The 22,091-nt window shown below is 55.9% G+C and overlaps 1 protein-coding gene across 1 annotated transcript; it reads left to right on the forward strand.

The window, feature by feature from the left end:
• The first annotated feature begins 9,451 nt into the window (after positions 1–9,451).
• Positions 9,452–13,818, forward strand: NKX1-1 (NK1 homeobox 1). Its single transcript, XM_087726740.1, has 3 exons — positions 9,452–9,836; positions 12,272–12,289; positions 12,962–13,818. The coding sequence occupies exons 1-3, from the start codon at positions 9,452–9,454 to the stop codon at positions 13,816–13,818; spliced, it is 1,260 nt and encodes a 419-aa protein (XP_087582866.1).
• The last annotated feature ends 8,273 nt before the right edge of the window (positions 13,819–22,091 follow it).

Genomic DNA, 22,091 nt, shown 5'->3' on the forward strand with positions numbered 1-22,091 from the left:
AACCCTGAGCCGGTGAGATTTGAACCGCCGAACTGCTGATAGCAGTCAGCTGAAGTGGCCTGCAGTACTGCACTCTACCCACTGCGCCACCTCGGCCCACTTGGAAGGGGAGGTCTTCTAGTCCAGCCTCCTGCTCTGGCAGGAGACTCCATATCATCTCAGACAAATGGCTGTCCAGCCTCTTCTTAAAAACTCCCAGTGTTGGAGCATTCACAACCTTTTGGAGGGAATTCCTGGCTCAGGAAGGTTGTGACATTTCCATGGTGGCCTCCTCCGGTGTTGTACTGATCCTGCCTCCACCAGAGGCCACACAATAGCAATAGCAATAGCAGTTAGACTTATATACCGCTTCATGGGGCTTTCAGCCCTCTCTAAGCGGTTTACAGAGTCAGCATATCGCCCCCAACAACAATCCGGGTCCTCATTTCACCCACCGCGGAAGGATGGAAGGCTGAGTCAACCCTGAGCCAGTGAGGTTTGAACAGCCGAACTGCAGAACTGCAGTCAGCTGAAGTGGCCTGCAGTGCTGCATTTAACCACTGCGCCACCTCGGCGCCAAGAGTGCGATCAAAGCCGTCCAAAGTCTCCTATCCCAGTTTGAATCAGTATTCTAGGTGTGGTTTTACTAAGGCTTTGCAGAGTGGTATTAGTACCTCTCTTGATCTTGATTGTATCCCTCTGTTAATGCAACTTAGGAATGCATTGGCTTTTTTGACTGCCGCAGCACACAGCTGGCTCATATTTAAATGTTTGTCCACTAAGACTCCAAGATCCCTCTCACTTCCAACGTTGGGGCATTCACAACTTCTGATGGCCAGCCGTTCCACTGATGAATTATTCTCACTGTCAGGAAATTTCTCCTTAGTTCTGCTTCTCTTTTTGGTAAGAGCCGAGGTGGCGCAGTGGTTAGGGTGCAGTACTGCAGGCCACTTCAGCTGACTGTTATCTGCAGTTCAGCGGTTCTAATCTCACCAGCTCAAGGTTGACTCAGCCTTCCATCCTTCCGAGGTGGGTGAAAGGAGGACCCAGACTGTGGGGGCGATATGCTGACTCTGTAAACCGCTTAGAGAGGGCTGAAAGCCCTATGAAGCGGTATATAAATCTAACTGCTATTGCTATTGCTATAGATGTTAGATAAACAGAAAGAAATAGCTATAAGATGAGATAGATAGACAGACAGACAGACAGATGTTCTTTCTGCAGTTCGGCGGTTCAAATCTCACCGGCTCAGGGTTGACTCAGTCTTCCATCCTTCCGAGGTGGGTGAAATGAGGACCCAGACTGTGGGGGCGATATGCTGACTCTGTAAACTGCTTAGAGAGGGCTGAATGCCCTATGAAGCGGCATATAAGTCTAACCGCTATTGCTATTGCTAACTGCTATTGGTTAGTTTCCATCCATGGTGGAAGATCATTAAAGAATGATCCAAGCTAGAAGCAAGGAGGACATGGAATGAGGGGGATGTTGTGATGAATGTGGCATACATGTCAAAGGCCAAGCCATGTTATCTGGAATCAGTGCTCGGTTGCACACGAGTAGGAACCCAACCTCCTATCAGATCAAGCCCTCTCAAAACAAGGATCCAGCCAAGTCAGGCGACCCACATTCAAGGATGCTAGGAGGAGCTCAGCTTTGGAAGAGCTGTTGATTTAGTACCAACGCACAGTTATTAGAACAGTGTTTCTCAACCTTGTCAACTTGAAGATGTCTGGACTTCAACTCCCAGAATTCCCCAGCCAGCGAATGCGAATGCTGGCTGGGGAATTCTGGGAGTTGAAGTCCGGACATCTTCAAGTTGACAAGGTTGAGAAACACTGTATTAGAAGGTTTGTGTTCAAGCATTTGTGCCTCAAACCTACTCCAGGGTCAATTCTCTTCAGACTGTCTCCTGTGAGTTTGAGGAGCCTTTGAGAGGATTAGAGAAAACACAGCTTGGAGTTTCAACTTCCAAACCCTTGTGAAGCAATTTCCGTTTTCTTTCACCCGTGGTTTTTTTTTTCCCCCTGAAGAAAATGGGGGTCGCAGCTGGCCAGGCAAATGAGAAGCTTCAGAATCAGCCTAATGAGTCCCTGGAAGGTGTTACACAAAACAGACGAATGAATAAAACGATTTCTTCCACAGGTCCAGGTATAATCCAAATATTCTGGCGTTCAACCGAGTTGCAGCTCAGGAAGTAGAGTTTGTGGCTGGAAGATATATAACCTTTGAAAAATGGATGGAAAGGGAAATAGCTGGATCACACAATCAAATCGAAGCTAACTTTGGAGCATGAAATTTGTTTCTTCTTCTTTCAGAAAAAAACAGTCGTGTGAACTGAATCCAGGGACATTTGTTCATTCCCTCGAAGAATCCCTCTTGTCCTTGTTTGGTTTCTATTAAGCAAGGAGGGAATAATTTAAGAACAACGGTGTAATTGATAGCAAAGCATCCAGCTGGAGATGCTAACAAGGAAGCGGTTTTGGAAGAGGAGGAGAATTCCAAATTGGTGTCTCACAGCCCACCTCTTCCCTCTCCCATCCAAAACGGCAGCCCACATCCATCTCTCTTGACAGGTCCAAATCTCGCTTAGATCTTGCTCTCCTGCTCCAGGAGGAATGTCGGGGTTTTTTCCCCCCTCCTTGACCCTCAATTCTGTCTCTTCCTGCAGCCAATATCAAACCTATTTCTGCCTCAGCTTTGGCGGTAGATGAACTGAACCAAACCGAGAGGCTGACTGCAGATTATGCTCTATTTATAACTGTGAATATCAGGTTGGAAGGGACCTTAGAAGTCATCTAGTTCAACCCCCCTTTTCAAAAGCAGGAGAACCTTTATCAATCTGAACAAGTGTCTGTCCCGTCTCTTCTTGAAGGAGCAGCCACAACTTCTGGAGAAAAGCCATTCCCATTGATTAAATCAGTGTTTCTCAACCTTGGCCACTTGAAGATGTCTGGACTTCAACTCCCAGAATTCCCCAGCCAGCATTCGCTGGCTGGGGAATTCTGGGAGTTGAAGTCCAGACATCTTCAAGTGGCCAAGCTTGAGAAACACTGGATTAAATTGTTCTATCAGGGAAATTCTTTTTGGTTCTAGGATGGATATTTCTTTGACGAGCTTCAATCCATTGCTTCTTGTCCTGCCCTCAGGGGATTTGGAGAATGGGTTGACCCCCCTCTTCTTTGGGGCAGCCCCTCAAATATTGGAAGACTGCTATCATGTCACTCCCGGTCCTCTCCTCGTAAGACGCAGCCAGCTCCTTCAAGCCTTCACCGCACCGTTGAGTCCCTTGATCCCCTTCGTGGCTCTTCTCTGCACCCTTCCTAAGGTCTCCACCTCTCGCCATTTCAACCGGGGTGACGTCAGCTCGTCCAGGCTGCCTCCTCGGCAAGTCTCGTTTAAATACGAGGAAATCACCGAATGCAAATAGTGGACGGGATACCCTGCCCAATTCGTAGCTTTCGTAGCCTGCCTGCCTACTCTGGAGCAAGCGAGCTAGTCCGTAGGGAGCCGAGGTTCTACCTGCGTGCATCACAAGGAAGCAAATGGTCAGAGATGCTTTGAGCCCAGAGAGGAAGGATTTCCCTGCCGGCGAGGGGGTTTCCCCCCCTCCCAACGCGTAAAGAGAATTTGGGAGGCGAGGAAATAGCTGAATTTCTGCCTTAGTGGCACTGTTATTCCTCAAGGCACGCTGATCACGTCTTCTCTCACCTGGTATTAATAATTAAAATAATCAAATGGGTGGGCAAAGGATACTCAGAGCCTATAACTGCCAGTCAGAGAAACTTACTTCTCTGCGTTAAATACACCTGAAATGGCCTTTTTGCAAAGAACCGGCTTTTGAAACAATTGGACGAAAAAAACGTTATTCATCAGCTGTCCTTCCTAGCAGAAAAATTAACGGGAATTTTAAGAATCCGAATAAAGCCGAGGGGGTTTCATTTTATGTTAAACAACAACCACCACCTCCACCACCCCCAAATAGCAACGTGTAAACTGGTCAAAAGGTAGAGTAGAATAAAAGCCAAGGGAAAATATCCGTAATTATACTGCGAGGATTAATTGTTTTAACAGCAAAACAGCCACCGCCCGTCCTTTGACAACGCGGCCAGCCCTCCGGGGTGCAGAGGCGCCTCTGGATAAAGATTGCCCGCTTTTTGCGCCTGGTTTTCAGCACCCAGGTAAAAACGGCAACGCAACAAGACTGTCACACAACCTGGCACCGGGGGGAGAGCGAGGAAGCCGAGGGGTGAACGGGGCTCCCTCGATTTTAAGGCGAAATTCGCACCAACCTCTCCTAACCTCCCGTTTTCCCCCAGAGCTCGTCTGAATCGTTTCGAATAAACTCGACTCGTGTGTGTGTGCGTGTGTGTGTGTGTGCGTGTGTGTGTGTTTCCGAAAGGAAAACGTGCAAAAGCCGCTTCAGCATCTAAGACAGAAGGTTAAATGTGAAACTTCTGGGATATATTTTTGTTAATTTTTTTGGTACCGGGGCCGAGGCGGCATTCCAAGCGGGGCCCTCCGCGGGTAGAGAGGCGCAGCCCGGGACGTCCTTGTCCACCGCCGAGGTCCCGAAGACGGACTTCGTTTGTGGATTCGCCCAGGAACTCGGCCGGCGCGATCAGGCCAATTCCACCCGCAAAAAAAGCCGCGGGGAAGCCTGCGGGACCCCAGCTTTCCACCCGTCCCGTCGCTCCATTTCGTTTTCGTAAAAAAATAAAATAAAATAAAAATATTGGAGCTGCGCTTCTTTCCTTCTTTCGTGGCGTTCTTAAGCGGGGCGCCCCGCCTCGGGCTCCGTTCCGCGCGTGGGGCGCCCTCGGGCAGGCCGGCGGCCCGGCACTCTCCCCGCGTGGGCTCCCCCGCGCGCCTCCCCGCTCGCTGGCTGGTTCCTCCGACTGGGGCTGCTTGAACTCCGCCGCCGCCGCCGCCGCCACCTTGTCCCTTCACGGCTGCTACGTCCTTAGATTAGATTTCCCCATTCTCATTACCGCCCTTAATAGGCCCTTCAGACCTAATTCCAGCCCCAGATATTATCTGACCCGTATAATTAATTAATTATAGCCCAAATATTATAGATTATTAAAAATAGCATAACTAATAGTGTAATATCTCAAGCTGTCGGCTTTAATAGTCAACATTGTCTTGGTCTCTCTTATCAGGCAGAGACACCCGGCGAGAATATTGATTCCTGGTAATTTTAACCATCATCTGCCATCCTGACGGGTAATTGTCAGATTTTCACCCGAGTCAGACCTCATTTGAAATCGTTAAAGCTTCGGCGAAGCTGCCGGTTGATCTTAACGTTTCCTTTTCCTCGCCTTCAATATGTCGCGGCAGCAGCCACGGGCGAGGGGAAAGAGGGGGGGGGGCTGCAGGGAAAGAGAGAGAGAGAGAGAGGGAGAAAGACAGAGAGAGAGAGCTGGCAGCCGTAGAGAGAAGAGGCCGGGGGGCGCAGGAAGTAGCCGCAGCCGGAGGGCTGAGCCCGGCGCGTGGAGTGGAAAGGGCCTGGCCCGGGTCTCAATAGCCGCCCCGCCGGAACGAAGCCTGGCCCGGTTCCCCCTTTCCTCCGGCCGCCGCAGGGCTGTGGGTTAGCGGGGAGAGGGGGAAGGGGGCGCCTTGGCAGAAAATGGTGAGGGATCCCCACACGCCCCATCAGAGATCACGCGATCCCCCCCTCCCCCCCCAGGGTCTCACTTCTCGCTGGAGACCCCCCCAAGCGGTCGCTGCGTCCATGCCGCGGGTGGAGGGCATTCTGGCAAGGGATATGGGCTCCCCGGACGCGGCTTGGCGCTGGGGCGGGACCCTCCTGCTCGCCCCTGCCCGAGGTGAGCGAGAGAGGAAAGAGTCGAGCTCACATCGCTCCGGCCTCTTCCCGGAGCGTCCTTTAAACTTCTAATTAGGATTCGTGGTGTGATCCTATTAATTTAATAATCCCGCAGCGGCGCAGGAAGCATTAACCTCAATTAGGCTCCTGACAGTGCAGCCTGCCCGGGCGAGCCCCGGCCTCCTAAAACCCGTGCCTGCCCCCCCTGCCTCACGGGAACTGCAGCTCCAGGCCCCAGGCGAGTGGCGGAATCCCCTCCTGCGAGGCAGCGCTGGGCCCACGAAGGGGCAGTCAACCCCCGAGGGGAAGCTGGCTCTCTCCAATACAGGGAACGGGTGGAGGGAGGGAGAGGATCCGAGTTGAAGGAGGCCACTGCCAACGGGCTTAGCGCCCAGACTCCTTTCGCTGCCTCTGCTCTGGACCAGGAGGAGACAGGCAGGGCACGTGGGAACGAGGCTCCCAGGAACAGTAGCCAAGCGCGGAATGCAGAATAAAAGAGTTGGAAGCGTCGGCGCTCACCCGCGGGCCTGGACACGAGGTGTGGGGGTCCAACCTTGGCCCCCCCAAAGGGGTCTCGGCCAAAGGAAGAAGGCGGGGAGGGGCGGGGGGGCCATCGCTCGTCCCAGCCTGCGGCTGGCGGCATTGAGGTGTGTGCGCGTCGGGGGGTCTCTCCGCCTCGCGAACACGAAACTAGCCCGAAATCCGAAGCTCAACAGGCGCCGCCTCGACGGCTTCCCGTCTAGCGAAACTTCCCAGGTGCGCTACCGGGGGAGGAGGAGATCCCCGTGGAAGAGGAGGGAAGAGCGGATCCAACTGCGCGGGAGGAGGAGGCGCCCCCTGGAAGGCGGAGGGGTTGGACGGCAAATATTTCCCTGTGCTTGGCCAGATCCGCCAAAAGGCACCCGACGTGACTTGGATGCCCGGCGGGGACCTCAAAAAGGAAGAGCGGGCCTGCTTCCGAGTCTCGCCTTAGCCTACCTCGCGGGGGCGCTGTGAAGGTCAACCAGTGCAAGAGCCGGTGCGGGCCTGCACAGAAAGAACAAGCTATTTCTGGAGAAAAGGCAACGCGGGGGGAGGGGGGCGAAGAAAGGGGGGGGGCGTTCTCTGGCCTGGCTGGTGGGGGGTGGTCGTCGGCTCTCCCCCCTCCGCCCTCGAGAGCCTCGCCTTCTCCCGCGGTGACCTTTGGGTGCTCCCGGCGCGCGTCTCTGATCAATGCTGGGCCGGGGGGGGGGGGGGAGAAGAATCCCCCTCCTCGCCGAAGTCACCGTCCCGCCCCCCCCCCCGCCCGCCGGCCCCATGTAAATCCATCAAAGTGACCTTCCCCATATAACAAGGGCTGCTAAACTGTTTTACCACCACGATAAATGTCCTTAATTACCCCGAGAGGTGCGTGCGCCGCGGCGAGGCCGTTGATGGATGGGCCGGAGGAGCAGGTCCATTTGTTGGCTGGACTTGGGAAGATCTAATTAAAAAGGAAGTTTGGGGCTCGGGAGGGGAGGGGAGGCAAGCGAAGCAGTAGAGGGAGCCCCTCGCCCCCTTCTGCCCACCCAGCTCGCCCCGCTGCCCGGGGACAACTACAAGGAAAGGCCGCCCCGGTGAGATCGACGGGGACCCCCAGGCCGCCGCCTCCGCCTTCAGGGCCTCTCCCGAGCGGTTGCTGGCGAGGCTTTCCTCCCCCGGTGGGCTGCGGAGCTGGGCGATCGGCCTCCCGCCCAGCCGGGGAAAAAGCGCCAAGGCCTCCGGGTAGAAGCCCCGTCCTCCGCCGATTCTGCCCGAGTGGGCCGCCCAGTTAACTCTCGCTCCGGATTGGAAGCTGCTGCAGAAAAGGCGGCGGAGGCGGCCTTGGCGCTCCCGGGAGGCCTCCCCTCGCCTGCCAGGGCTCCCCGAGGCTCCGGGCGCCAACGCCAACTTCCCCAGGGAAGAGAAGCGGAGCTGGCAGGCGGGTTGTGGGGGGGGGGAGCGAGGGCGCAATAAAAGCCCTAATTAGCAATCAGTTGTGATTAGGCACCAGGCCGCTTGAGCGGGACAGCCGAGGGGCCCCCAATCTCAGGGCCCGTCTGGCAGGGTCTCCCCTTCGCCTGTCCCGGGAGGGGGACCCTTCCGAGCCGGACTGGGAGCCCCTTCCTGCCCTGAGGGCCTCCACCCGCCTTTCCCGAGGAAGCCACGGCCGCGCCGGCTCCTGTGCCTGACTCTCCGCGAGATGCCTGGCCGCTGCCCGCCTCCCCGCAGGGCCTTCCTCGGGCCCCTTCAGCCGACGGACTAACCAAGGCCCGGCCGGGTCCGAATTGCAGAAGGTGGCTTGGCCCATTCTGAGTTTGAAGGGCTGCCTTCCCAGGGATCGTTGCTCGCGGTAATTACAAACGGCCCTGCCTTTGCATGTGTCACCGCCCGCCGCGGCCAGAACACGGGAGGGGGCATCGCCCTCATTTCCCTCTATTCCTCCCGGCCCTTCAGACGAAGCGGAGAAGCGGAGATCCGGGGCGTGGGGGGGGAAGGCCGAGAAAGGCACAAGAAACGCCAGGCAGGAATGGGGGCAGCTGCCACGAACTCTTCACTCTCGGGGTTTCCTATACGAGATGGGGCAGGTGGGAATGTGTTTTTTTTTCGCCCCCTCCCCTAATTTAGCTGGCGGTAAAACTGGAGCTGCCACATTCTGGGGCAAATCGACCCTTCCTTAAATTCCACCATTCTTGGCGGTTTTCATTCCAGTAGAAAAAGATAAGACAATTTCTGTGGTCAGCCCAGATTTCACGATGATGGGAACCTGGCTCTCGCCTCCCCCTGACGCGCGTCATTCCTGGTCTTGTGTCAAAGGCTCAGAGCTGCCCCGCCGAGCCTTGCTGGCTTTTCTAACGCGGGGGCCCTGGCTCGTGCCTTGCTCGTGGGAACGGACGTTTGTTCCGTGGAGGTGCGATCCCCAAATCCAGCTGGACAAGATGCGCCCGGCCCAGGAATAACAACACCGCTGGCTGGAACGGCGTCGCTCGAGCCAACGACGCGCGTCCCCCCCGGGTGGGGGGGGGACGGAGGCGCCTAATCGCGGCGTTGCTCTGGATCCCTCAATTATTTCAAAGCCGGCGCCTCCCCCCGCCCTCCCCCCGCTCCAAATAAGGCTATTTAGATGCTTTCCAGATGAGTGGAGGGGCGTTGAAACAGAGCTGACAGCTAAGTATATCTCCAGCAGCCCGGCCATCCTTCACGCCCTCCGCCGCTACCCCCGAGCTCCCCCCCACCCCGCGCCTCCTCCGATCTCCTCGGGGTCTCCTTCGGGACGGAGATTGCGGGCCATTATGGGATTAATTTGTAGCCAATTACCACCCAGCGCTAAATATGAATGCATAAATAAGTTGCAGTCCCAGGAAAAGATGGGGGAATAAACGCCCAGGTTGTCCGAGGAGGAGGAGGAAGAGGAGGAGGAGGAGGAGAAGGAGAAGGAGAAGGAGGAGGAGGAGGAGGAGGAGGAGGAGGAGGAGGAGGAGGAGGAGGAGGAGAAGCGGCGGACCCTTTGAAGAGAAGCTTCCTCGCCCCGCCTCGCGCCTCGCTTTCTCTGCCAAGTTCCTCCTCCACAGGGAAGGAAGGAAGGAAAGAAGGAAGGAAAGGAGGGAGGGAGGGAGTCATCTGGAGGGGGGAGCAGGCGGGGGCAGAGTCATGAACGTGAGACGAGACGAGGCTCAGGTGGGTGACGTCTATATTCCGGCACCGACAGCGGCGGCGGCAGGGAGCCCTCCGGAGCGCCTCCTGGGAGAACCGGGCAGCTGGCGGGAGGACGGCATGGAGAGCCACGCGGAGCAGCGCCTGGCGCCCAGCGGCGACCTGCCCCCCGTCTATTCCTGCCCGGTGAGCCGGGACAGGCCGGGCAGCGAGAACGGCGGCAGCAGCACATTGCCGGGGCCGGAGGGGGCGGGCGCGGCGGGGGCCGTGGTGCACCGGACCACCCCCTTCTCCGTGCTGGACATCCTGGACCCCAACAAGTTCAATAGCAAGGGCCGAAGGCAATGCGCCCTGCTCTACAAGGCGGCAAACGCGGCGGCCGGCACCGACTTCGCGCTGGGAGCCGACGAGAAGCCGGAGGAGGCGGGCGGCGACCCCAATGCTGCGTCCGAAGACTTCCAGGCCGGCAGGAGGAAGCCCTCGCTCGACGGGCGCAGTAAGTCCCTCTCCCGCGGGGAAACCTGGGGTGGGGAGGGCTGGAACGGCGGTCGGGCAGAACTCTTGCGGAGAGCAGCGCCGCATCCTTCCCAAACCCGCCACTTTGAGGCTGAAGGTGCGAGCCTTCCCCTGCCAGAGCCGCCCGGGGCCCAGAGAGTCCCCGCTTTGGGCCGGATAGATGGATGGAGGAGCCGGAGGGCGGCCGAATCTTGCGGGAGGCCGAGGGGGGAAGCAAGGGGTCCTAGCGGGACTTTTTGGAGAGAGTTGGGGAAAGTTTGCACCGGCCAATGGCGCCAGCCGCTTCCCAGCTCGGTGCGCCCGTGGCGGAGAGAAAGTCCCGGCTCTCTCTCGAGCTCTTCAGGCGGAGGAGGCAGGCGGCCCCAAACATCCGCACTTGGTGCCCCGCAGGCCGGACTGGGCGCTGCTCCCAGGGAGCAAGAGGAAGGAGGGGAGGGAAGCCGCGGAAAGACCAGCGTGCAACGCCGGCCCCGGCTATCCGCCTTGGGGATGACCCCAGCCGGATCGCCCGGCCTTGGACGAAGCTTGCCCGGCAGCCTCCGGGCCGCTGCCAGAAGCTTCCCCCGGCCGACCCTCTCGCGTATCCCCCTTGCAACTTTCACACGTGCGAGCCTCCCGTCCGTTCACGCCAGTCCTTTCTTTGCCCGCGCTTTAGTTGAGGCTGGTGTGGGGACTGGGGAGGGGGCTTCGCTTTCTTGGTCCTTGAACCCCCCCCCCCCGCCCTCGTTTTCACCGCTAAGGCCTTTCGCTTCCGGCGACAGATTCAATTTTCTTTCCCGCCCCCCCACCTTTCGCTCTTTTTTTTTTTAGGGGCAAATCAGACTAATTGTGACAAAACGCCGGTTATCTCTGGAAAAACAATTAAATTCCTTCGATTACATTTAAAGCGAAATGTGCTTAGCCGCGTAAAGAGGCTGCATAATGGAGGGAAATCGCCCCGGAGTGGCCTGTCGGGCTCAGCGGGTCGATATCCTATTATCGAGCCGTGCATATCTCTTTCAACCACCTTGCGAACGCCGGCCTAACATCTAAATTATAGGGCCCAAATTCGGATAATTACTCGATTAAAACCTATTACACTTATTAGGCTGGACTATCGATTGGGTTGGGGCGTTCGACCCGGTGGCCAGATTGCTTCGCTTGCGCGCCCCGCTCTCCCAGCCGCCCCTTCCAAGCCCCCGCTGCCCCCGGCGCCCCCTCCCCGGCCCAAGGGAGCCCGGCCACCCCCGGGAGAAGCAACTTTCTCCAGGCGAAAGCCCCCAGCATCGAGCGAGCGTCCTCCAGCCGGTCCCGCCTCGCTCTGTTCTCGCCTGTCCCGGGTTTACGTGCCCAAAGCTAGATTGGATTCTTCCCTCCTCCGAAAACTTCCCCGACTTCGAAGGGACGCCTGGGGCATCTAGAGAGGCTTCGGTGGCCGGCGGGGCCGAGGCCTCGGCCTGGAGCCTGTCCCTGGCCTTAGCCGCCGGCCGGGCGAGTTCGCGGGGCGGTCCAGATCAGGCTCAGCTCTAGATGAGCCCGGCGTGGAGAACCGGGCGCGGGGAAAGGATGAAGTGGCCTCAGCGCCCCCTAAACCTCCAAGACTCTTCCGCCCATCCCTCCTTCCGCTCCTGGCCGGGGACGCCCCTCCGGGCTCTTTCGAGTTGAATTTAAACGGGGACACGCTGAAGGCGCTTCGGGGCGTCTGGGGCGTGCGGAGGGTCATTTCTACCGTTATTCAAGTCACATCCAGCAATTAAGGGGAGCCCAGAAATGAATCCCGCCCAGCCGCGATGTCGTTTACTTCGGGTTGCCCCCCTTTCTGCCCTCCCACCCCCGTTCCCCAAACAGGGCTGCCTCCCCAGAAGTCGTTTTGGTTTAGATTTCCTAGCAACGTCGCTTGGGGAGAGGATTTTGGCCCAACAATCCCTTTCTTGGCTTCGCGTCCAGAGACAGGCGCCTGGCAGTCAGTCAGAAGCGGCCCCCCCCCTTAGAAATGTGGGATTATTGGGAACGTCCCGCCTTTCCACAAACGGAACCCCAGAATTCCGAAGCGGGTGTCCAGGCGCAGGCTCCCTCCGGATGGCGAAGCTGAAGGCCGCTCCGGCGGGACGTCCGGAGCTCCACCAAGCCTCCGAGGGGGGAAGGCTGCCTCGCTCCCCGCGCAAGGACGCCCTTCCCTCGCGCTCCCACCGGGTCGAAGCCGCGCTCCAACCAACGAGCGCCCGGCGGCTCCCCTGCGGCAGCAGAGACTCCAAACTGGGAGAGAACTTGGGGCGCTCGGAGGCTTCGGGCCTTCCGCGGATCCCGACCAAGCGCCGACAGAGGCGGAAGCGAGACGCCGCGGCGGCCTTCCGAAAGGCTGGGCGGAGGAGAGCGGAGTCGGGGCTTCGGTGGTTCGCCGAGAAGCGTTGCTCGAGGCCCGGGAGGGAGACTCGGGGAAATGGGTCTGTGTCGCAAGGCCCACAGGATCCGCAGAGAGAGGGAAAGGAAGCCAGGTCGTTTCTAGCCTTCTTCCCCCTCCGGGCGTCTTGGACCCCGTGGCCGCAGGAATAGCAGGGTTCCCGAGCCACCTTTCTTACGACAGGGTGGGTCTTTCGCCTTTCCCTTAACCCAAGACCCCTACGGGAGCCCTCCCTTAGGCCCTGCACCCCCTCTCCTTTCCAGCCTGGTCTGCTTGGCCCCCGACCTTCGCTTGGCCAGCAGGCCAGACCAGAAACGAGAGGGGGAGGCAAGGCGCGGGGGAGGGGGGTCCCGTGGGGGTCTTTTAGGCGCCCAGTCGGACCTCTTCCTCTCTTACTAGCGGTTGCAAGATCCGCTTTGGGCAGTTGAGGGCAGTTCTACCGAGACGCCGCTGTCCGTGGTGCTGAAGGTGCTTCCAGCCCTGCTGTCATGACGGGGGAGGGAGAAACACGTCCAGGGACGGCTCGGCTCTCTCACCCGGGTCAAGCTCGGGTTGGGGTCCCGCCCCGGTTCGCCGCCTTTCCCCACCCAGGGAGGGCTGCCGCCGACCAGCTTTCTCTCCTTTTCGCACAGAACCCGGCGAGCTGTACCCGAGCGACGAGGTGGGGCTGGAACCGGTGCACCGGGAGAGCCCCCTGCCCGAAAGCGAAGCGCCGGACGAGGAGGAAGAGGAGGACGAGGAGGACGAGGAGGAGCTGGGCAGCGAGGGGAGTTGCAACAGCGACGGCAGCGCCGTGGAGGCCGCTCGGGGACTCGGCGCCGAGGAAGGCCAGAGCCCACAGAGGCAGCCGGCCGGAGCCGCTCCGGGGCTCCCGCAACAGCCGCAGCCGCAGCCGCAGCCGTCGCCGCCCCAGGGCCAGGCCGCCACCCCGCCGTCGGGGGGCAAAACCAAGCGGAAGCGCCCCGGCTCGGACTCCAAGTCGGGCAAGCCCCGGCGGGCGCGGACAGCCTTCACCTACGAGCAGCTGGTGGCGCTGGAGAACAAGTTCAAGGCCACGCGGTACCTGTCGGTGTGCGAGCGCCTCAACCTGGCCCTTTCGCTCAGCCTGACCGAGACGCAGGTCAAGATCTGGTTCCAGAACCGGCGCACCAAGTGGAAGAAGCAGAACCCCGGCGCCGACACCAGCGCCCCGACGGGCGGCGGGGGCGGCGGGGGCGGCGGGGTGGGGGGCGGCGGCGGGGGCGCGGGAGGCCTGTCGGGGGCGCTGAGCCCGCTCAGCCACTCGCCGCCCATGGTCAACCACGGCCTGGCCATGCACGGCCCGCCCGGAGCCTACAGCCACTCGGCCGGCGGGCTGGTGTGCGCCGCCCAGCTGCCCTTCCTGCCCGGCCCGGCCGCCGTCCTCTCGCCCTTCGTGCTGGGTTCGCAGACCTACGGCGCGCCCGCCTTCTACACGCCGCACCTCTGAAAGCGGCCGGACTGCAGGGAAGAGGCAGCCGCCGGACCTCCGGGGCTTGGCTGCAGCCGCGGCGCCCAGCGGAGCGGCCCGCCCCGCCCCCGTCCCCAGCCGGCAGGGACTGCGAAAGGCTCCGGCGCCGTCGGGCTTCCTGGACTGGCTTCTGGCAGCGACTGGGAGCCGCCACGGCCGGGAGCAGAGAAGCCAAAGGCCTCCGCTTGTAAATAGACTCGGCTCTTCTCCGGTGCCCCCCCCCCTCCATCGTCCCCCCTTCCACCGCTCCAGGAGACTGGGGACTGGCCGGGACAATCGCCCCTTCGCTGGGGCTCCAGCAACCGACAGCATCTCCCCTTCGTTTTGGGGGCTCCTTCCTTCTTTCTCACACTATCCATCCATCCATCCATCCATCCATCCATCCATCCATCCATCCATCCATCCATCCATCCATCTATCTATCTATCTATCTATCTATCTATCTATCTTTCTCTTCCTTTCTTCCTTCCTTCATTCTCCCATCTTCTTTCTCTTTCTTTCTTTCCTTCTTTCTTTCTTTCTTTCCTTCTTTCTTTCTTTCTTTCTTTCTTTCTCTCTCGCTTTCTCTTCCTTTCTTCCTTCCTTCATTCTCCCATCTTCTTTCTCTTTCTTTCTTTCTTTCTGTCTTTCTTTCTTTCCTTCCTTCCTTCCTTCCTTCCCTCCCTCCCTCCCTCCCTCCCTCCTTCTTTCTCTCCTGCCTCAGACTTCGGTTTTTAGCACGAAAAAGCGACCTGACAGGAGGGGGCAGGAAAGGGAATTTTTTAAAAAAAATATCAAAGCCGGAGGAACTTTTTGGAAACCTCTCTCGCGCCTCTGTACATTTCTGGCTGTTGTATATATAAAGAGATATTTAAAAAAAAATATTAACTTTATAGATTGTGAATAAAGGAGGACGGAACGATTGAGAACGAAGCGTTCGCGAGCACTTTGCGGTCATCAGGCCGAAAAACAACCGGCAGCTGTCCGTCCCGAATCTGCCTTGGCTGCCGCGGAGAATCGGCAGGCCGGCGGCTCACCCAGGAGCGCGGCCTTTCCGTGGGAAGGCGAAGGAGGGCCGGATCCTTAGACGCGCGTCCTCTCTAGAAGGGCGGCTGTTTCTGCTCCTTGGGAGAAAGACCAAGGGGCCATTTTTAAGGAAGAGCCGCTGTTCTTTCCGTGGCTCCTCCGTCTCCCACCCAACTGGCAGCGTTTTCCCACGCAAAGCCCGCCGCCCGCGATCAGTGGAATGGGGGGGTCTTCTTTAAATACGTCCTCACCGCCTCCTTTCCCCCCCTTGAACATCAACGGTACGATCCTCCTCTCCATCCCAATTGCCTCCCCCCCCCCGCCTTCAAAACGGATCGTTCCCTCCGGAAATTTTCATTCTCCTAAAAGCTCCCGAGCCCCCAGACCCCTTTGCCTCCGCCCGCTGTGAATTGGGAGGAATTGGAAAACCCCAGTGGGGATGCCTTCCTCGGGCTCAGGCTTCAAAATCAGAAACCTTTTTAAAAGAAACATTTTATTTTTAATTTTATGGTCTTTTTCCCAGACTTTGCGCGCCTCGCGCTGTCTCCGCCCGGGGAGCTGAGCCCAGGTTTTTGGGGCGGGCCGCCCTCCCCCGCTCTGAAGGCTCCGGCTCCCTCCGCCGGACGCGGGGACAGAAGGACGAATCCGTCCTTGTCCCCCGCAGCCGGCAGATTCCCGTGGGCGGCAGAAGTGGACTCGATCTCCGCCACAGCAGCGGAGTCGGCCGGGGAATCTGCCCCCCGCGGCCCTGCAGTTTCGGCTCCCGAGACCCGGGTTCATATTAGCACCCGATGTTGACCGCGTTCCCTTCACCCACGTGGTGGGGGTCCCAATTCTAAAGATACGGTGCGCCCACAAACAGCCGAGCCGCGTTCAAAAGCAGCAGGCCAAACGCGGGGAGATCTCTCTGCCCTGCGGCGTTGGGCGAACCCAGTTTTTGCAATTCGCAGACGGGTCCGGGGACTCGCGCGAACCCGGGGAAACGGGCGAAAGGAGGAAGCCGATTTGGCGGGTCGTGGGAAGACAGCCAGGGAGTCTAATTCGAGGAGGCTATTGGCGCCTGGGTTGAACCTCGCGCCAAGCGGCCGGGCGCGGGTGGCCGGGCAGGCAGCTCCGGGGCGCAGGCTGTAAGCTCCTTTCCTGCAACTATAATCGCTTAGCGCCTTCCCTTCGCTGAGCGATCCTGGCGACCTCTCGGGGACACCGCTGGGCGCTTGCAAAGCCAGCGCCTTCTAATTTTGGACAGAGAAATTACAGTTTTTAGTCGAAGGCTGGGAATGGAGGGAGGCTGGTGGGAGACGTGATGGGGGGTGGGGGGAGGAGAAGCGAGGCAGGGGTCGCCCGGAGCGCAATTGCGCCCACGGGGATCCAGCGCCTGGCCGGGCAGAACCGGGAGTCTTGCTGTACGGCGCCTCGGCAGAGAAGGAAGCGAGCCTCGCAGGCCGTTTAGTCCGCCATCTTGACGTTTTTGACCTCACCCGACGGACACCCGATGGCGTGCCCCACTTATCCCGCCGGGCCGCACAGACCACGCCTGCCCATCGGCCTTTGACCTCGGCTTGGCCTTGCGGTGGCTTCGACCCTCAACGTTGCTCTTCGTTCCCCAGCAGGCTGGAAGCGAAGCCGGAGAAAAGCGCCGGTGGTCCAGCGCCGCAGCTCCCCCCTCCCTCCCTCCCTCCCTCCCGCCCCAAGCCCCGAGGCTGGTCTGGGGGCAGAGGGGCTCTTGCCCTGAGAGAGCGAACACCGCCGCCCCCCTGGCAATCCCACGTGAGAAGCCGCCCCAGAGGTTGTGGGTGCTTCATCCCTGGAGGTATCCAAAAGGGACTGGATAGAACGGCATAAGGTCTCCTGCTTGAGTCTAAGGGGGTTGGACTAGAGGACCTCCAGAGTCCCTTCCAATTCATCCAGTCCGAACTCCTGCTTGGGCCAGGAGTCGCTTCCTTCCAGGAAAGGAGCAGGGAGGGGAAACTGGCCATTTCTTGTCCTCGTCGCCCCAATCCTGATGCCCACTTCACAGAAATGCTTCCACCCTTCTGGGCCGAAAGATTGGGCTGACCCCATCATCCCTGCGAGGTGCCGCTGCCCAGGGAAAGTAGAAAGGGTGGCGTCTCCGGCTTCCTTGCTGTAATTGCCGGTTTGAGCACACACGCCACACAGACAAGCTGACAGCCTCCTCCCTTCTCCGCTACCAGAGATTCCCAGCTGTCCGTCTTTCCAACGTCTCCCAATTTTATGGGGTCCTGTGGGGCAATTTAAAAAGAAGAGGAAACCCCAAGCAAACACACACGGAGCAGCTGTATGTTTATGTCTGTGTATATTGTAGGTCTATGTGTAAATGTGGAGAGGATATGGAGGGAGAGAGGGAGGGAGGAGAAAGAGGGAAGGAATGAAAGAATGAGGGAGGGAGAGAGGGAGAGAGAAAAAAGAGGGAGGGAAGGAAGGAGAAAGAGAAGGGGAGGAATGAATGAAAGAATTAGGGAGGGAGGAGAAGAGGAAGGAAGGGAGGGAGGGAGAGAGGAAAAAGAGGGAGGGAAGGAAGGAGAAAGAGAAGGGGAGGAATGAATGAAAGAATTAGGGAGGGAGGAGAAGAGGAAGGAAGGGAGTGAGGGAGAGAGGAAAAAGAGGGAGGGAAGGAAGGAGAAAGAGAAGGGGAGGAATGAATGAAAGAATGAGGGAGGGAGGGAGGAGAAGAGGAAGGAAGGAAGGAAGGAAGGAAGGAAGGAAGGAAGGAAGGAAGGAAGGAAGGAAGGAAGGAAGGAAGGAAGGAATCCAGAGTCCTGACTGGGGAATTCTGAGAGTTAAATGACTACAAATATTACAGTTGGGAGATAGAGAAATCCGGGTCTAGAGCCCCAGATCGGTTGTGGGTCTCACAGCCTGAAACTTCCGCACCACCGCAGCTCCCCTCCCGAGACCCTGAAAGGCTTCCGGAACAGATTTGAAGGCATCCCGAAGAGACGGTTGATGGGTGCGAAGTGGAGAAGCGGCTCAGCCCCAGAGATCCCGGAACAGGGTCCAGAGACTCCCAGCTTTGCTTGCAGAAGTGAGACCCCCCCACTGCTCACGCCCGGGGCGGAGGTCCTGAGCGGCAGATGGCTGGTTAGTGGCTGGAGCACACTGGGAAGACTTTAATCCTTGTCTCATTCAAGGGACGCTTTGAACAGCCCAGGGAATCTTTAAAAAAAAAAAAAAAACCAGCACCTTCACCTGTTTCCCAGCAGGTACCATCCACCCAAGACCCCCCCCTCCCGCACAGATTCCTGGTTAATACAAGCCAGGGATGAAAGGTGAAACGTGGCCATGGAAGCAGAGGTTCAGGGTCCAATGCCCAGCCCTTCCCAGGTGTTCAGACACCTGATGGGCAGGAATAAAATGTGGGGAGATTTCATGTTGTTCTGCCTGCTGGAAATGGTTTGCTCTCCAAGGCTGAGATCCCCACTAACCAGGAAGGATGGAGGCGCTTCAGGCTGGAGGTTCCGGCTTTTCAGTTTTCCTTGGATAATAATCAGATGCTTAGAAAAACAAATTTTCTGCCTACTTAGGAACCTCGGAAGGATTTTAACTGAGAGTCCAACACAAATTAAAAGTTATGGACTGCAGAATTCTCTCTCTCTCTCTCTCTCTCTCTCTCTCTCTCTCTCTCTCTCTCTCTCTCTCTCTCTCTCTCTCTCTCTCTCTCTCTCTCTCTCTCTCTCTCTCTCTCTCCTCTTCCTCTTCCTCTTCCTCTTCCTCTTCCTCTTCCTCTCTCTGTCTCTTCCTCTCTTTCTGTTTCTATAGCTGCCCAACTCAACCAAGTGGATGGCTTACAATCTAGGTTTAACGCAGACATAAAATCTGTCACCATCCTCCCCCCACACACACATCTTAGTTCTGTTAACAAGAGCCAGTTTGGTGTGGTGGTTGGGACACCAGGCTAAAAATTGGGAGTTCTAATCCTGACCGCCACTGACTTGAAGGCACACACAGACAGACAACAAACATGAATGGCAACAATATCACAATGGTCCTAGCATCGTTATTACTTTACTGAACTTACTTCTTGGGCAAAAAACTTATTTCTTGGTCAAAACATCCCCACAGCTTTTTTGTCTTTTAATATAGATGATTATTTTTTTTAGGAAGCCCAGGGGTGGTGTGTGTGTGTGTGTGTGTGTGTGTCTGTGTGTCTCTGTGTGTGTCTGTGTGACTCTGTGTGACTCTGTGTGGCTGTGTGTGTGTCTCTGTGTGTACATGTGTATCAAAATGGCAAGAAAGTGTCTGCAGCCACATCAACCAAGCCCAACAAGACTCCCAAAATAAAGGCTTCCACTCGCTTGTCCTGACCCTCATTCCAAAGAGCATGGAAAGTAGCTAGGAAGTGAAGGCCACACAGCCTCACTGTGTAATCTTGGCTTCTACTGGCTCAATGGACTATAGTTAAAACAGCCTCTGTTTAGCATCACCTGGGCTTCATTGGAGGCTCTTTGGAACTCTAGTTCCATGGTTGTCCCAAAGGTGCTTTTTCAGGAGGCAACTCGGCTTTCTTATTTTTCTTTCTTTGAAGAAGACGTTTCCCTTCTCATCCAAGAAGCTTCTTCAGCTCTGACTGGATGGTGGGGAATGGAAGGATTGATGCTCCTTGCAGACAGCCGGTCATTTGCATCCTTTTACAGAGTCATTGAGGACACTTGGGGGATTCTCTGTGTCCTCAGGGTCACCTGAGTGGTGCAAATGGTTCCTGTAGTCTGAAAGTTTTTCCCCCCTCTGGAAATCCATTCCTACTCCCACTCCATTCCAAGGGTCTTCCTCCCAAATTGCACAGACTTCTAGTTTCATGATAAATAAATAAAATAATTGATGTGAAAGTAACATCCTCCTCTAATTCTTGGAGCAATGAGACCAATGCAGGGAAGTCTTAGGATGGAGGCTGCAACTAGGTGATTAAGGTTCTATCTTTCTTCTTTTTAAATCACCATATCTCTCATCTTGAATTCTTGGACACCAACATCCTGGAAACCCCTGAATGAATCCCTTTTAAGCGAGAGAAGCTCGTGTTTAAAGAAAAGAGCTGGACGCAAAGTCCGTTTTGTCAGCATCTCTGAGAACTGAACTGGCAGGCAGGTTGATGGACAAATTGGTTTGGGCTCTATTCATTTAACACCTTCCATCCTGCTTCCCTGTCAGTTTGTGAATTGGAAAAGGGAAGGAGAAAGGAAAGCAAATCACCGCCCACCATTTTCATGTCGGTTCTTTTCTTTTCTCTTTCTTTCTCCCGCACAGATTTTTCTCCACAAAGTCTTCCTTTTGCAGGAAGCTCTGAAAACAAAGCATCGGTGCCTCATTTTCATTAGCGTCTTTGTTTTATGTCTAGGTTCCTTAAGGAACATTAAGGAACATTGCACATTAATTAGTTTTCTACTCTGTTAGTCCTGGGGAGAAAAAAAAAACAGCTCACGGGGAAGTGTGAATATTGAACAATCATTTTATTTGGGAATGTGAATGTGCGCGTGTGTGTATGTAAATGTGTTTGTGTGCGATGCACAACTTGAATGAAATTCTCCCCAATCTCTTCATGTGGTTCCTAGATGAAAGATTTCATACTAACCTTGAAAGCAATGGGATTATTACAAAACTGGCTTTCTGGCAGCTGCAGTAAGAAACAAGCCTTTATTTTCTTTTATTCTTTTATTCTGTGTCAAGTGACACAGACTCTGCTAGACAGATAGGCCAATAATAGGACAAAAGCTGCTGAACGCAGAAGCATTTAGGACTGCCTTCTCTAGTTAAATATTTCCTTTTTTCTATGTATTGTTCTATTTCACATGCATATCGACTGGACCATGGAGGGGTGGGGGTTGTAACGTTTTCAACATTTGGAAGCATGCAAACTCTGATATTTCAACAAAACAGAGCACTTGATTTTCCCCAGAAAAATTAGTTACAGTAACAGAGCTGGAAGGGACTCTGGAGGTCATCTAGCCCAACTGCCTGATCTTGCAGGACATGTATACTATTTCTGATAAATACCTGTCCCATTCTCTTAAAAACCGCCAGTGATAAGAGGACCCACAACTTCTGGAGGCAAGATGTTCCACTGATTAATTGTCCTCACTTTTAAGAAGTTTTTTTTCTTAGTTCTAGGTTGCTCCTCTCCTTGATAAATTTCCATCCATTGTTTCTTGTCCTGCCTTCTGGTGCTTTGGAGAATAAGTTGACGCCTCCCTCCTTCTTTGTGACAGCCCCTCAAATATAGGAACACTGCTATCATCTCACGCCTGATCCTCCTTCTCACTAGACTAGAATCCCGAATTCCTGCACACGTCCTTCACATCTTTTAGTTTCTAGATCCTAAGCATGAGAATTACGTTTTGCAAATGAAGTTGAGTCCTTTGGTTGCACCAGGTTTTAAAAGTACAGAAGAGAAGGACATGATCTGTCCCCAACAGACAGAGGCAAACCGTTGTGGGACATAATCAAAACATCTTCTATGGGACCCTTTGCCACTTTTATTGTTCTTAAGTTGCCCCATAACTAAACCTATTTGGGAAGGTGACACATAATGTGGAAAGCATTGTTTCGCAGCCGTAATCATACTTAGAGCAGATCAATTCCAGTAAATGAGAGCTAAGTTTAAGCCCCATAGATTTTAGCATCCTTGTTTCAAGCGTGACTAAATCAATTGCAAACAATCTGAAACGTAAAATAAAACATTGGCATGTTACAATAACCCAAATTGACCCTTCTATTCAGATTAAATTTCAGAGGCTGCAAGTTGCAGGCAACCTTTCACATTTCTCATTGCACGGATGACTTCAGAGGAAGTTTAGAGAGCGTTGTGAAAATAATTCAGAGAAAGCAGTTTGAAAGCATCATCTTTCCTGCTGATCCTTTCCAAACTTCCGTGCCAAAGAACATTGCAGCTATTTAAAAAAAACACGTTGAGGTGACTCTTTAAAGCAGCCACATCTTTAAATAAGGTGCAAAGGCCACATTTTTAGTGACATGTCCCCATTTCAGGCTGAATTCAGGGACCAGGGTGGCACCTTCTCTAGCTGGAAGAAGGAGACGCTGCCGAGGGGATCACTGGATTTTGCACCTCAAGTATGGCAGCTTTTGTCAAGGAAACATCTCAAGCATAAACACTGATGAGTGTTAGACACACTATGAGCTGCAGGGAAATGCTGCAATTTATGGGAAGAATACAGAATAATGGAGTTGGAAGCAGGAATGAAATCCAGCAGGTTCTGGAGAACCGGTGGCGGGAATTT

Source organism: Thamnophis sirtalis, unplaced genomic scaffold (genome assembly GCF_051295495.1).
Source record: "Thamnophis sirtalis isolate CommonGarterSnake01/CBP01778 unplaced genomic scaffold, rThaSir2_p1.2 scaffold_12, whole genome shotgun sequence".
In the NCBI taxonomy this organism is placed as follows: domain Eukaryota; kingdom Metazoa; phylum Chordata; class Lepidosauria; order Squamata; family Natricidae; genus Thamnophis; species Thamnophis sirtalis.